This window comes from Odocoileus virginianus, chromosome 17, assembly GCF_023699985.2.
Source record: "Odocoileus virginianus isolate 20LAN1187 ecotype Illinois chromosome 17, Ovbor_1.2, whole genome shotgun sequence".
NCBI classification, from domain to species: domain Eukaryota; kingdom Metazoa; phylum Chordata; class Mammalia; order Artiodactyla; family Cervidae; genus Odocoileus; species Odocoileus virginianus.
In genome coordinates, this window is record NC_069690.1 from 54,826,139 (window position 1) to 54,840,727 (window position 14,589).

Genomic DNA, 14,589 nt, shown 5'->3' on the forward strand with positions numbered 1-14,589 from the left:
AGCCCCGAAGTGTAGGAAACCGTTCTATAACTTCTCCAGCCACTCAGGCTTCCCTTTGTAACACTGATTCATCTTCCTACTGAATCTGCATCCTGACGGTTAGGCCCTGAGTCACACGGAAAAAGCTTAAATTACCCTCATTTCGGGCTGTACAAAGACATGGGAGAGTGCGGTACAGTTTAGAAAAGCTATCCGCCAGGGAACAAAAACATAAACAAAGAGGGAAAGGCATCATCAGAAATAATTAACTTTTGTTGTTCATGGATGCCTGTCAGTTATGTGAAAAATACACAGAGGTGGAACGCTGCGTCGCCTGGCCATGCCAGAGAAAGAAATGCAGCAGCCCCGGGCTTCAGGGTACGGGGTCGGAGGAGGCTCAAACTCTCACCCCACCCGGCCTGCCCCGCCCCGGTCAAGGCTCAGCTGGTTAGTAAAGGAATTCTGTTTCGAGTTCACCCCCAGCTGGTAACGGGGAGGTGAGTGTTTTAAACACTTGTGCTTCTAAAGTTTTCAAGCACTCATGACCTGCACCAGACCCGGCGGCAGCTTCTTTGACAAATGGGAAACCCAGGCCTATGTCCCTCGACCTCACAGAAAATACACTCATCTGGTGCTTCCCAGGGACTTCCCCGGCGGCTCAGCGATAAAGAACCCGCCTGCCAGTGCAGGAGACGCAGGTTCAATCCCTGGGTCGGGAAGGTCCCCTGGAGGAGGAGATGGCAACGCACACCGGTATTCTTGCCTGGAGAAGCCCGTGGAGCCTGGCAGGCTATAGTCCATGGGATGGCAAAGGCTCTGCCGTGACTTAGCGAGTGAACAACTATTTGCCAGCAGAGAGAGTTTTGAAAAGACATTGCATCATTTGCGCTTCAACCACTTTTTTTTTATTTTTTTTCAACCAATTTTATAAAGCAGACAAATGGAGCTTTATTATACTGCTTTTTCAGATAAAGAAACAAGCTCAGAAAGGTTAAGTGACTTACCCAAAGGCACACAGCAATTGCGCAGAGTCTGCAGGGGTGGGGTCTCTTCACATCCCATTAAACTTCCGTGTTTGCCGTCGAGACAAGGAGTGAAAAGACCTGTCCGTCCTTGGTGTTTTCCAGGGTCTCCCTTCCTGAAGAGCCCCCCACAGCCCCTCCACAGAACGTCATCGCCAGTGGCCGGACCAACCAGTCCATCATGATCCAGTGGCAGCCGCCTCCTGAGAGCCATCAGAATGGCATCCTCAAGGGCTACGTCATCAGGTAGGCGTCCACCCCGGGGGCAGCAGGGAAGAGAAGGGGCTGCCCAGACTCAAGGGGACAGAGATGGGGAGGGTCAGGAGTGGGTTGCGAAATAGAGCAGATTCATGGCAGGTCCTTCTCTGTCTAACAAGGACCAGACAAGAAATGCCTGCCCTACAGTAGGAAGGATTGAGCTAGACATCCAGAAGAACTTCCAGAGGTGAGTGCCTCGGAGACCAATAGGAGTGGTGAGAGAGATCAGTGTAGTCTCCTTAAGGCTGTATGGATGGGCAAGTCTGTCGGACATCAGGGCTACAGGGAGACAGGTAACTATCCGAGGCCAGGTTTCCCCAGTGGGCAAACTACTTGGCCAAGAATGGTTACAAAGTGGAAATCTGGGGACTTCCCTGGAGGTCCAGTGGTTAAGACTGTGCTTCTACTGCAGGGGCCACGGGTTTGATCCCTGGTCAGGAAATTCCCACATGCTGCATGGCACAGCCGAAAAAAAAAAAGTGGAATTCCTTTCTTTGATCTTTACTGCAAAATGAAGCCCAGTTTTACAGCCTTTTATTTTTCAGTTTGACTGTGGACACTTTGAAAAACTGAAAGTATCAGTCGTTCAGTCGAGTCCGACTCTTTGCGACTCCATGGACTGTAGCCCACCAGGCTCCCTACTGGTAATCTAAAAGTGTATTAAGTTGTAACTAAAATTCAGTATTCAGAAAAGAAAGTTTTAGCCTGTTATTTGAAACTACTGAGAACTCTCATCAATATTCTGAACTCTGGCTGTTTGCAAAATGCTAGGCAACTTCCCATGTCTCTTTCCTGAACACTCACAGCATTGAAATCCCCTAATTTTGGAAGAAGTTATTATTTGTTTGGCTATTCCAGTATCAGTTATTATTAGTTTGGCTACTCCATAATCAGTTAACTATATTGTGGGTTTTCTGGTGACTCCATAAAGGGCAGAGGTTCTCAGAGTGTGGTCCCTGGACCAGCAGCATCAGCATCACTCGAGAACTAGACAGGAATGAAAATTCTCAGGTCCCACCCCTGAACTATTGAACGGGGAGCTTTGGAGTAAGCCCAGCAAGCTGTGTTTTGACAAGCTTTTCAGGTGTCCTTCAGGCACACAAAGGCTTTGAGAGTCATTGATGTGGGGTTTTGTGATGCAGCAAAATAATTTGGGGCCTCTAATTCCCTAATAATTAGAACCAAAAATATGTGTGCATTGTGGTTCTCCTGTAAGCTATCCATCCTCCAAAATGTGCCGGTTCCGATCCCATTTATTACCCTGTGTTCTTTTTCCCAGTGGAAAGGGGAACTTGGTAGAGCAGGTAGCCTCAGGCCTTTTTGTCTCCACCAAAGTGAGTGGCTGTTAAAAGAGGGAGCCATTCTCCTAGAGCAAGAAGGAAAATGAGTCCAAGGTTTGGAGACCACTCTCCCATCAATGACCCCTCAAAGCTGAGACCAGTGAGATCTTCCCAGGAGCTCTCAGCATCCTGTTAACCATCCCACCGTCCTCCTCCCCCATCAAAAACAATAGTCCAGACACATCTCCTAGACCTGTGTTATCCAGTAAGGTAGCCTCTGGACACTTGCAACTACTTAAATTAATAAAAAGAAATTAAATGACAAACGTTAATTCCTCAGTTGCACTTAAGCATATCTCAGGTGCCCAGCAGCTACTCGATTGGACAGCACGGGTGTGGACCATTTCCACCATCACAGACAGCTTCCTGGACGCGAGGCCGTGCAGGCCGACTCTCATCCCTGGCATCCTGGCTTTCTCCCCTCAGGTACTGCCTGGCCGGGCTGCCTGTCGGGTACCAGTATAAGAACATCACGGATGCCGATGTCAACAACCTGCTGCTCGAGGACCTCATCATCTGGACCAACTATGAGATCGAGGTGGCCGCCTACAACAGCGCCGGGCTGGGCGTCTACAGCAGCAAGGTCACCGAGTGGACGCTGCAAGGAGGTGGGTGGGGACCGTGGCCGCTGCTTCGCCTTCTCCCAGGTCTGTGCCTGTGGGGTCCTGGACTCGCCCAGTCCTGACGTGGGCTCCCCAGGTGGCTCAGACGGTAAAGAACCTGCCTGCGATGCAGGAGATCTGGGTTTGATCCCTGGGTCGGGAAGATCCCCTGGAGGAGGAAATGGCAACCCACTCCAGTATTCTTGCCTGGGAAATCCCATGGACAGAGCGGCCTGGTGGGCCACAGTCCAGGGGGTCAGAAGGAGTCGGACAGGTCTGAGCGACAGCAGCAGCAGCGCCAGTCCTGACCGCCTCAGCCATGCCGCCTGTTCTGTCCAGCCCCAGGCTACTGCGCGCCGGTGCCCAGTTACCCTGTAGGGCGGGGGGGTGGAGGAGGAGATGAAGAGGTTGGGGCGGGTGTGATGAAGGCAGAGGCTTTGGGGGCATAGGGACCTTCTGCGAAGTTTCCCATTAACTGGATCATGAAACAGCTTACATTTAGCGTCATACCTAAAAACCACCCTGAGCATTTTCAGATTCATCACTTGTATTTATGGGCGTGCTGTGAAATGGGCCAGACCAGTTTTATTAAACCCAAACTAATCTACAGAAGCTTCCCGTGTGGCTCAGTGGTAAAGAATCCGCCTGCCAAGCAGGAGACGCCGGTTCAATCCCTAGGTTGGGAAGATCCCTGAAGAAGGGCATGGCAACCCACTGCAGTATTCTTGCCGGGAGAAACCCATGGACAGAGGAGCCTGGCGGGCTACAGTCCGTGGGGTCACCAAGAGTCAGACTCGACTGAGCGACCAAGCACACAGGCGATCTGCAGCCAAGAGAGCATCTCAAGTCTCCATGGGGGAGCGGGCGGGGTGGTGTAAAGCTGTGTCTGCAGATCTCGTGTGCTTTCTCTGCTTCCCTGGGCCAGACAGACAGACGGTGGCCCCTCCACCCACACCCCCACCTCTCTGCTCTCCCCCAGTCCCCACAGTCCCTCCGGGCAACGTGCACGCCGAAGCCACCAACTCCACGACCATCCGCTTCACCTGGAATGCCCCCAGCCCCCAGTTCATCAATGGCATCAACCAGGGCTACAAGGTACGTGAGGGCTCTCCTGGTCCCGGGTGGAAGCCTACAAGGAGGGCGCAGGCTGGAGCGGAGGGAAGAAGGTGAGGGAGGGTGCAGGAGGGCATCCCTGCTGTGTCTCTGAGATCACTGGCTCAGGCCAAGCAGAGGGCATGTTCGTGATCAAGGCAGAGGGCCTCGGGCTGTCCCCAAGTCCACGTCCAGGCCCCGGGGAGCACGGACCTTGACCTGCCTGCGACCAGGTGAAACAGCACAGTCTCAGTGAGGCTGGGTTAGAAACAGAACCAGGTTTGTTTCAGTCTTGGAACCTCCTCAGAGCCGTGGCCCAGCAGGAAAAATCTAAATCGCACTGCTTACCCCTGAGCCATGAGCTAAGGGGAGCGTTCAAGTCCTTGGACTGAACTTGACCCCACCCAGCGTGTTTAAGGGCTGGACCAGGACTCAGAGCCTGGATTAGAGTCCTGGCTGTGTCTCTCACCGACTCTCTGGACAAGTGCGATAGTCCATCTGGGCACCCTTCCTTCAGTAAATATTTACTGAGCCCGACTCTATGCACATCTAGCTGCTGGGGAAGCAAGATACATTCTGTTCCCTCATTTGTGCATGAAAATGATGCTAATTTTTATTCCTTGGGGTTATGTGGGGATTAAATGACGATATTTGTAATTTTTTGAGCAGAATGGCAAACACCTAACAAGCATTAGGGAAACGCTAGAAATAGGAGTGGAAGTGGGCTTGCTGCTCGGACTGTCCTTATGCAGTACCACAGTCTGGGCGGCTTAAACACCGGAAGTGTAGCCCCTGAAAGTTCTGGAAGCCGAAGTTCGAGGTCCGGGTGCCCTCGGGGTTGGTTCTGTCTGAGGCTTCTCTCCTTGGTGTGCAGACGGCCGCCTTCTCTGTGTCCTCACGCAGGCAGGCAGCACGGGGGGTGGCGGGTGGTGACACCAGGAAACCGGCCGTGAAGGGGAGAGAACTTTGGGCTCTGGCTTGGAGCCCAGGGATCTGGCGACCTGGCGGTGACTGCAGACACTTCCAGAAGATTCTCAAAGCACCCGTGTGCAACAACCAAGAGTGTCTCTAGGACCTGCAGTCTCCGCCTTTATTACTTAAGGTCAAGGGGGCTGGACAGGAAGAGACTGAGATTAAATCACCGAGAGAATTTTTCTGCTGGTAAACAGAGGGGGGCTTCCCACGTGGCTCAGTTGTAAAGAAACCCCCTGCCAATGCAGGAGATGTGAGACGCAGGTTCGATCTCTGGGTCGGGAAGAGGGCATGGCAACCCACTCCAGGATTCTTACCTGGAAAATCCCACGGACAGAGGAGCCTGGTGGGCTACAGTCCATGGGGTCGCAGAGTTGGACACGACTGAAGCGACTTGGCACAGAACGGCACAAAGGAGGGAGGGTCTAGGTTGGGACTCACTCCAGCCGTGGCATCTTCCTCCCAGGAAGGCGCATCACCGAGGCCGAGCCGGCCTTCCCGGGCCAAGGCTGCAGCTCTCGCCGGCAGTGCTGGCTGGCTGGAGAAACCTCTTAATTGGGACTCTGGGGGGTGGCAGGGGAGGGAAGGGGGAGGCTCGAATTGTGCAGAGGAGCTGAGCTGGGAACAATTAGCTTCTTGTTGCCGACTCTAAGTTTCCTTCCACCCTGGGGAGCCCTGGGCTGCAAACTTCTAAGGCAAATGGCTCCCAGAGGGCCAAGGAGACCAGCTCAGTGGCCGGGACAATTAGTGCAAAGACCCGTTATGTGCCAGAGCCAGAGGAGGCTATAGCAGCCCACCTGATTCCCAGGTCTGGGTGGTGCCCAGCACCCACTCCCTGCTCCGTGAAAGTCAGCGGGAAGGAACGGTCCAAATAGCTGGAGCATAGAAGCAGGTGAGGAAGACTCGTGCTTAGACAGGGCGCTTTCTACCTGCCCTCTCCCACACTTGTCTCGGGCAAGGTGTACAAGAGCCCTAAGAAGGAAGGCTTGTTACCATCACCCCCATTGTATTTCTTTATTTTCATTATTATTTTCTGGTCATGCAGCATGTGGGATCTTAGTTCCCTGACCAGGGGTCGACCCCACACCCCCTGCATTGGAAGTACGGAGTCTTGACCACTGGGCCACCAGGAAAGTCCCTCGTTTTATTTTCTTTTAAACACTGATTTGTGCTGGGTCTTAGTTGCAGCGTGTGAACTCTTAGTCGCAGCATGTGGGAGCTAGTTCCCTGCCCAGCTCCCTGCATTGGGAGCTCAGAGTCTCAGCCACGGGACCACCAGGGACGTTCCCATCACCCCACGTTGTAGAGGACGAAACTGAGGCATGAGGACAGGTAATTTGTTCAAAGTCAAAGTAACCGCAGAGCTCAGATTCAAACTGCAGAGCCTACCCCTTGCCTTGCATTAAAAATAAAGTGTCATATGATTTCATCGTCAAATAATGACTGTAACTGATTCTTCCCTAAGTACAGACGGATACAAGTGGGAATTTTGCTTCTTGCTCCTTCCACCTTCAGTGTCACAGGGAGAAGAAAAAGCAGTGTTTGTCTCTTCCATCCTTCAGTGAGAAGGGACCTTTTCCCCCTTTGAATTGTGAAAAAATTTCAAGCACCTTCAAAATTAGAGAGGAGACTAAAGTGGCTAGATAAAACCATAATGCACCCTGGCTTCAACAGTTACCAACACATGGCCCAGCGTGTTCCCTCTGATTTCTTCTTATTTATTTACTTGGCTGTGTGAGGTCTTCCTTGCTCTGCAGCATGTGAGATCTTAGTTCCCCGACCAGGGATGGAACCCACGTCCCCTGCATTGGAAGGTGGATTCTTAACCACTGGGCCGCCAGGGAAGTCCTGCTCCCTCTATTTTCCAGCCTCTGTCCTAGAATATTTTTAAGACAATCCTAGGTAGTGTGTCCTTTCATCCATTCATATTCCCGCAGAGAAACGTTATAAAGTCTCTACTTAAAACCTCACCACAGTAACCACATTCTCATTATGGTGCCTTCAAATATCAATGGTCCCCGTAATAGCATCAGATACCCAGTCAGCGTTCAAATCTCCTGGTCTCCAAATCATTTCCTTTACTGGTTGGTTTATTTGCCTCAGGATCCAAAGGAAAGCCACACAGCTGCAGTTGGTTGGAGTTTTTTAGGTTTCAGTTGATCCACGGGTTTTCTGTCCCCCTCTTTCTCCTTTTTAGTTTATTTTGTAGAGAAACTTAGTCATTTATCCTATAGAATTTTCCACAGCCTGGCTGGATCGGCTGATTGCATCCCTGTGGGGTCATTTAATTTATTCCTCTGAATAACTATATTTGCAGTAAATTGGAATTTAGAATGAGAGGTTTGATCAGATTCAGGCTCGAATATTTTTTTTTCAAAATATTACTTCCTAGATGGTGCTGTGCATTTTCATTAAACAGCAAAGCGTCCGACTGTCTCTCTTACTAGGATGTATCGGCCACTGATGGTCCTTGTGTGGTCCGTTGTTTCAGTAGGGGTTGCAAAAGGAGGAGACGTGCATGTTATAATTTTGTCTTGATTTATGAGCTGAAATACTTTCCCCCTGCCCCCCAAAAAAGAGCATTTTTCCCTTAACAGCTTTTTGGTTACCTGAAGCTTTAGTTCATCTAGGAAAAGCATGATAAGTGCTCAAGTCTTTTCCATAACTTAACAGTTTTCAGAGGAACGAACTGGTTCCTCAGCATCTTCTAAAGTGATAGATGAGTTTGGATGGGGGCAGAAGGAGGCATCTGTGTTGTTGTTGTTAGTATTATTATGTCCTTAGGGATTTTTAATACACGGTTATGTTTCAAGCCACTGCTGTTATTACTTTTATTGATGCCAGACTGACCCATCACTTGCCTCTTCGAGTCGGTGAGTCCTTCTGATGTGGGCTCAGGAGCCTTCTTTTTCTCTTTAGCCTGCGCTGGGTCTTCGTTGCTGCGTGCAGGCTTCTCGTTGTGGTGGCCTCTCGTTGTGGGGCACAGGCTTCGGGAGTCATCAGCACGCGGATTCAGTAACTGTGGCAACAGGCTCGGTTGATCCGAGGCATGTGGAATCTTCCGAACCAGGGATCGAACCTGCGTCCCCTGCGTTGGCAGGCAGATTCTTAACCACCAGGGAAGTCCCAGCCCCAGGAATCCTTGATAGCTTCCTTGCTCTCTGCTACGACAGGATGGCCCAAACTATCTTCTCCTGCAGCATGCCTGGGACCAGCCACGTCTTCAGGGGGCCCTTGTTTCTTTTAAATGACAGTTGGATACCAGAAACTGGGCAATGGGGGCACTCCTGGTTCTAGTATGGATTGTTGTTCTGAAGCTCTGTGAATGGACAACTCAAAATACTGTTTGAAAAGATAAAACATATACTCATACTTCCCATTCAATTTCAGGACTTTCAGATTTCTTTTAAAATAATCTCGTGGGTCTTTTCTCTCTTCTCTCCATACTAAACATCGAATTCTTTTCACACCAAAGAATCACTGACCTACTTGATCCCACAAACACCCAGGACAGTTTCAGAACAGCAGCACCAACACTGTGGTTGCTGAAAATAGCTTCAGATGATCTGTAGGTCTTTCTGTTCTTAGAGTGCATCCCAGCAGGATGTACTCCCCCACCCCTTTCTGTGCTGCAAAGTCTTCCAAAGGGTTTCTTTCTGATTTTGCTATAACTCAATACACTGTGAAGTTCATTTGTTTCATTTTGGTTTTGATTTTTAGGGATTGATTTTTTAATTTAATTTTGTTCTGTAATTATGTGGCATATTTACATGGTTCCAGGGTCAAATCGACAAAGAAAAGTTAGCCTGAATTCTGGTTCTCTTCCTTCCCAATAGAATTCATTTCTTTTTGTGTGTTGGTTCGGTTTGATTTTCCCCTTCCATTTATTTAACATAAACAAATGCATGCATACATAAATGTGTCTCCTCACCTTAGATGAATGACAGTGTTCAATACATGCTTTCTCCATCTTGCTGTTATTTTCACTATATCCTGGAGATCACTTTGTAGGCGTATATAGAGATACTTCATGTTCCTTTTAAAAAAATCTGTATTGTATTCCATTATGTGGATCTCACATTGTTTAGTCAACCAGCTCCCTACTGAAGACATTTTGGTTGTTTCCTGTCTTTTCCTGTGACAAACATTTCTACAGTGAATAGTTTTATGCATACATCTTTTCATATTTTCACGTATAACTTTGGAATAGATTCTTAGAAATAAGGTTGCTAAGTCAAAAGGTAAATATATATAATTTTGCTGATATTGCCAAATTGCCCCATTATTTTTTTTCATTTTTTAATTCAATTTTCAACCAGAAATATATTTACACAATTCTAAACCCAACAAACATAAAAAAGCTAAATTTAGAGCAGAGATCTTCCATCCCACCCCCTCCCACCCTAGCCCCTCATCTGCCTGATTCTTTCCCACCCAGCCTCGAAATTCTCCCCACTCCAGGGAATCACTGTTGTTAATTTCTTACATATCCTTCCAGGATGTTTTATACAAATCTTTGCAAATGCAAAGAGATAGAAAAATAGAGGAGGGGAGGGAGAAAAAGAGAATTTCCCCTCCATTCTATTTTTTTAACTGGAGTATCTAGCCAGCCAAAGGTACTATCCTGGTCTCTCAAGCCTGTAATGTACTGCCTCCATCAGAAACAAGACACATCAATTCAGCCCTTTTCTCTGCAACCATCAGGGTAGACCACTGAGTCTCCTGTAGTCCTGAGGCTCACAGAGGTTGACCGATTTTCCCAGTAAATGACAGAGTTGAGCTTTAGCTTCCCCATGGCAGGTGGGAGCTTAGTTAGTTCCCTGACCAGGGATCAAACCCACGCCCCCTGCATTGGAAGACAGAGTCTTAACCCCTGGGCCACCAGGCAGGGCCCTTGGTTTTGGCTTTGTAGCCGCACAGGACAGGGATTCCCATCTGGTCCTCGTTGCGATGGTGACACGGGACTCGTCGGTGACGGACTGACTCGGTGCCAGGCCCAGAGTGTGTGCATGGAGCACAGACTCCTCCCCATGGCGGCCCCGAGCCCGGGTCCTTCCCGGCCCTGAGGGAGAGCCCTCTCAGCCCCTCCTCTTCAGGTGCAGCTGTGGAAGGACAGGTGGTCCACACGCCAGGATAAACGTCCTGAAGCCGCCCCCGCCACCTTGGTCTCTGGCCTGCGTGTGCGCATGCCCCGGGCGTGACTCCACCACGCCGGGCTTCCGTCACCCTGGGCCCGTCTTCCGCGTCGTTTCTGAAGACGGTTCCCTGTGACGTTGTTTCCAGGCCCTCGTCAGGACGTTCCTTCTCCCTTTTTTTTTTTTTTAATGGTAGGGATCATAATTGGTCTAAACCCAGTAAGATTATATTTACCTAGATGTTGCACTTACTGGAGAATACACCGCACAATTAATTCCAATGGCGTAATTAATTTGAATTTACATTAATTAAATTAAATTAAAGCATCAAACTTGTTTCTTCATCTACTCCAAAGAAGTTCAGCAATTTAATTGCTATGAAACAAGATAACCGAAATAAGGAGGGTATTTAACATACTTATTAAATGCCACTTAGTATTTCTGATTAGTATTTTTAGGGTCTAATTAGTGTCTAATTAACTTGCTATCGGCTATCTTTTCACAATACCAATTAAATTTCCAAACATCCTTTATAAACAGGCGGCCATGAAAAGGAGCAGATTAAGCATTGTTATGGGCGTGAGTTAATCAGGAAACATTGGCATGGTATTGTTTTATGTCTATAAATACCCGGGCTTATTAAAACTCATCCCGTGTTGCTTTTCACCATTAATTGCTATTTAATCAACTTCAAATAAAGGAGGAAATCTCTGAGACCAGCTGTCATTGTTAGAGACAGACGAAGGGCCCAGAAAAAAAGGAGTGGGGGCAAGAGACCAAGAGGCAGAACGAGGTGGCCACATGGACGGATCTAGAGATGATCACACTGACTGTGTCAGAAAGAAAAAGGCAAATGCCGTAGGATATCGCTTACATGTGGAATCAAAAACATGACACGAATGAACTTATCTGTGAAACAGAAGCAGATTCACAGACACAGAACACAGACATGTTGCCTCGGAAGGGGAGAGAGGGATGGATTGGGGGTCTGGGATTAGCAGGTGTAAGCTAGTGTACATAGGATGGATAGACAACAGGTCCTACTGCATAGCACAGGGAGCCATATTCGCTATCCTGTGATAAACCGTAATGGAAAAGAATATTTTGAAAAAACGTGTATATATGTATGGGGCTTCCCCGGTGGCGCTAGTGGTAAAAATGCTCCTGCCCCTGCAGTAGACGTAAGAGACGCAGGTTGGATCCCTGGGTTGGGAAGATCCTCTGGAGAAGGAAATGGCAACCCACTCCAGAATTCTCCTGGAGAATTTCCATGGGCAGAGGAGCCTGACAGGCTATGGTCCACAGGGTCGCAAAGAATCGGACATGACTGAAGCGACTTAGCACGCGTGGGCACATATATATGAATCGCTGAATCACTTTGCTCTGCAGCAGAAATTAACCCGACGCTGTAAATCAACTCCTCTTCAGTTTTAAAAAACAGGAAGCAAGAAGAGATGGAAGGGGAGGTGGGGAGTTTATGCAGCTGTGGGTGGGATGTATAGCGTGGAGTTAAATGAAAAGTGATGCTGAATTTCTAGACAGGGTTTTCCTGTTGACACTCCACCTCTAGCAGATGGTTAAGATTAAAATCCCAACTCAGAACAAGTTTAAAAGGATTAGAGTTAGCTACACACTGAAGTTCCAGGGGAGAACTGCCCTAGCCCAGACAGAGAAAGACAAGGGAGCCCAGGTACTGGAAACAGAGACCCTCAGCTGCTAGCCGCTGGTGGTATAGTAAAGTCAGTTAGCCTCTCTGAGCCTATTTCATCATCTGTGAAAAGCAAGTCTGGCTTCATGCTTATGTAGTCACTCAAGGCTCCATACTCGGAAGGACTCCATATTTGGTTCAGCACTTTGCTGCTGTCTCTGGAAATTCTTAACAATTTTTAAACAAGGGGGTCTCCATTTGCCCTTTCTGGATCTGCAAAGTATGTAGCCAGTCTTGGTCAAGTCCCTCCCTCTGGGGTTGCCGTGGGGACGGAGAGAGGACTCGGTGAAAGCACCCTGCCTGCTGCCTTGCTTAGAGTAAGTCACTCAAGGAATGGAAAAGCCCCCCAGAGTGAGCTCCCAGAGGACAGATGCTCCAGGGGCCTGTGGGTCCCAGCACGGCCTCCTTTCCCTGGGAGGAGGGACCCCACGGGGCTGGGCTCCCGGACACTGTCTGCGGCCCAGCCTCCGGGAAAGCGCTGGGGCCTTCGCTGGGCCCGTTCTTGCCCCCCTGCCCTGCTCGAGCGCCTGGCCTCTCTGCAGCTCGTCGCCTGGGAGCCGGAGCAGGAAGAGGAGGTTACCATGGTGACCGCCCGGCCCAACTTTCAGGACAGCATTCACGTGGGCTTCGTGTCCGGCCTGAAGAAGTTCACGGAGTACTTCACCTCGGTGCTGTGCTTCACCACCCCCGGGGACGGGCCCCGCAGCACCCCGCAGCTGGTGCGCACCCATGAGGATGGTAGGCAGCCCCCGGTCCCGGCTCCCTCTGCCCCCGACTCCCTGCGTGCGCCCCCCCCGCCCCAACGGGCCAGGCTGCGCGCTCCAGGCGCAGGGCAACCCTGCTCCTGTCTTCCAGCCTGGGGTGCCCCTGGAGCCCCGCGGGCCCTCCTGCGGAAGGTGGTCTCTGGCTGGCTCTAACTGGCCTTGGGTGGGGTGGGGGGGCCTTCTCGGGGTGCAGTGCCTGGGCCTGTGGGACACCTGAGTTTCAGTGACGTCCTGGACACCTCGCTGAAGGTCAGCTGGCAGGAGCCAGGGGAGAGGAACGGAATCCTCACAGGTAGGCGCCTCAGCGTTGCCGCCCCGGGGGGTGAGCCGGGCTGGGAAGGGTCATCCTGTCCATCCCCCTGCCGCCGACCCGGCGTCCCTCGAGAGCCTCTCAGCAGACCAGTCTTTCTTGGAGAAGACTCAGAGGAGGTTCTCAGCCCCTCTGCTCTCTGACACACCCCAGCTCTTCACCATGGCTGCGGTCCCCACACAACACGGGCGCCCCCACCCACCCATGATGCTTCCACCTCCCCGGAGGCACCTCGCCTCCAGCGCGTGTCCAGCCGCCAGGCTCGTGGGGGCGTGAGCAGCAGAGCCAAAGGCTGAGGCCACCGCAGGTGAGCTCACGCCGCGCCGCGGGCTCTCCCCAGGCTACCGGATCTCCTGGGAGGAGTACAACCGCACCAACACGCGCGTGACCCACTACTTGCCCAACGTGACCCTGGAGTACCGCGTGACCGGGCTCACCGCACTCACCACCTACACCATCGAGGTGGCTGCCATGACCGCCAAGGGGCAGGGCCAGGTGTCGGCCTCCACCATCTCCTCGGGGGTGCCTCCAGGTGGGTGCCCTCCGTCCTCTCTCCTCCTGGTGGCGGCTGCTTCCGTCCCCCACAGCCGGCCCCTCCTGGGGGTCTCTGGTCCCTGGGTCCCCCCAGGGCCGGCCTCACGCTCGTGATGGCAAGGCTAGGTGGACTCTACCGCTTCCTCGCCTGGCTCTCGGGAGCCCAGACCCCGCGGGCCCCCACCTTCTCTCCTCCACCCCTGCCCGCCCCCAGTCCCCACACCAGGCTCTGCATCATGCACTGGGATCTGTGATTCAGGGAAAGATCTCACTGTCACCTGAAGGGTCCAAACGGGATTCCAACTAGTGGGAATGTGTGCTGGGAGCGGGGTAGAGCAGGGTGCGAATAATCCCACCCCCAGTTTAAAGAGCAAGCTGAGGCCCCTTCTCAGCCCCGCTTCTGCCAGACTCTGCAACCTTGAGCAAGTCAACCTCTGTGCCTCAGTTTCCCCATCTGTATCAATGGGGAGATGCACTGGATACCCACACATTCCTGTCTGGGTCTGTTAGTCTGTGTTTGTGCGATGTGGCCAGGATGCCTGGAGCCGGCCACCCACCGGGATGGTTGAGATAACTGGGCTTCGGCCAACCCCACCTGATAATAAAGGTGACAAGAAGGAGATTGTTTGTGGCCCATTGTGTCCGACTCTTTGTGACCCCACGGACTGTAGCCCACCCGGCTCCTCTTCTGTCCAAGGGATTCTCCAGGCAAGAATACTGGAGTAGGTTGTCATTTCCTTCTACAGGGGATCTTTCCCGACCGAGGGATCGAACCTGTGTCTCCCACATTGCAGGCAGATTCCTTACCGTCCTAGCCACTAGGTAATTATTAAATTACTTGATAATTTAAAGCAGTGCTGACTGTTGATGTAG

The 14,589-nt window shown here is 51.1% G+C and overlaps 1 protein-coding gene across 2 annotated transcripts in view; it reads left to right on the forward strand.

Annotated features, from left to right (window-relative positions):
* Nucleotides 1-14,589, forward strand: part of SDK2 (sidekick cell adhesion molecule 2) — a 260,100-nt gene that overhangs the window by 190,414 nt on the left and 55,097 nt on the right. For both annotated transcript variants that reach the window (XM_070480035.1, XM_070480036.1), the window contains exons 16-21: nucleotides 1,107-1,247; nucleotides 3,026-3,207; nucleotides 4,181-4,296; nucleotides 12,651-12,846; nucleotides 13,066-13,164; nucleotides 13,523-13,714. In XM_070480035.1, the coding sequence (XP_070336136.1) occupies nucleotides 1,107-1,247; nucleotides 3,026-3,207; nucleotides 4,181-4,296; nucleotides 12,651-12,846; nucleotides 13,066-13,164; nucleotides 13,523-13,714 (926 nt within the window). The remainder of the gene's footprint in view (nucleotides 1-1,106; nucleotides 1,248-3,025; nucleotides 3,208-4,180; nucleotides 4,297-12,650; nucleotides 12,847-13,065; nucleotides 13,165-13,522; nucleotides 13,715-14,589) is intronic.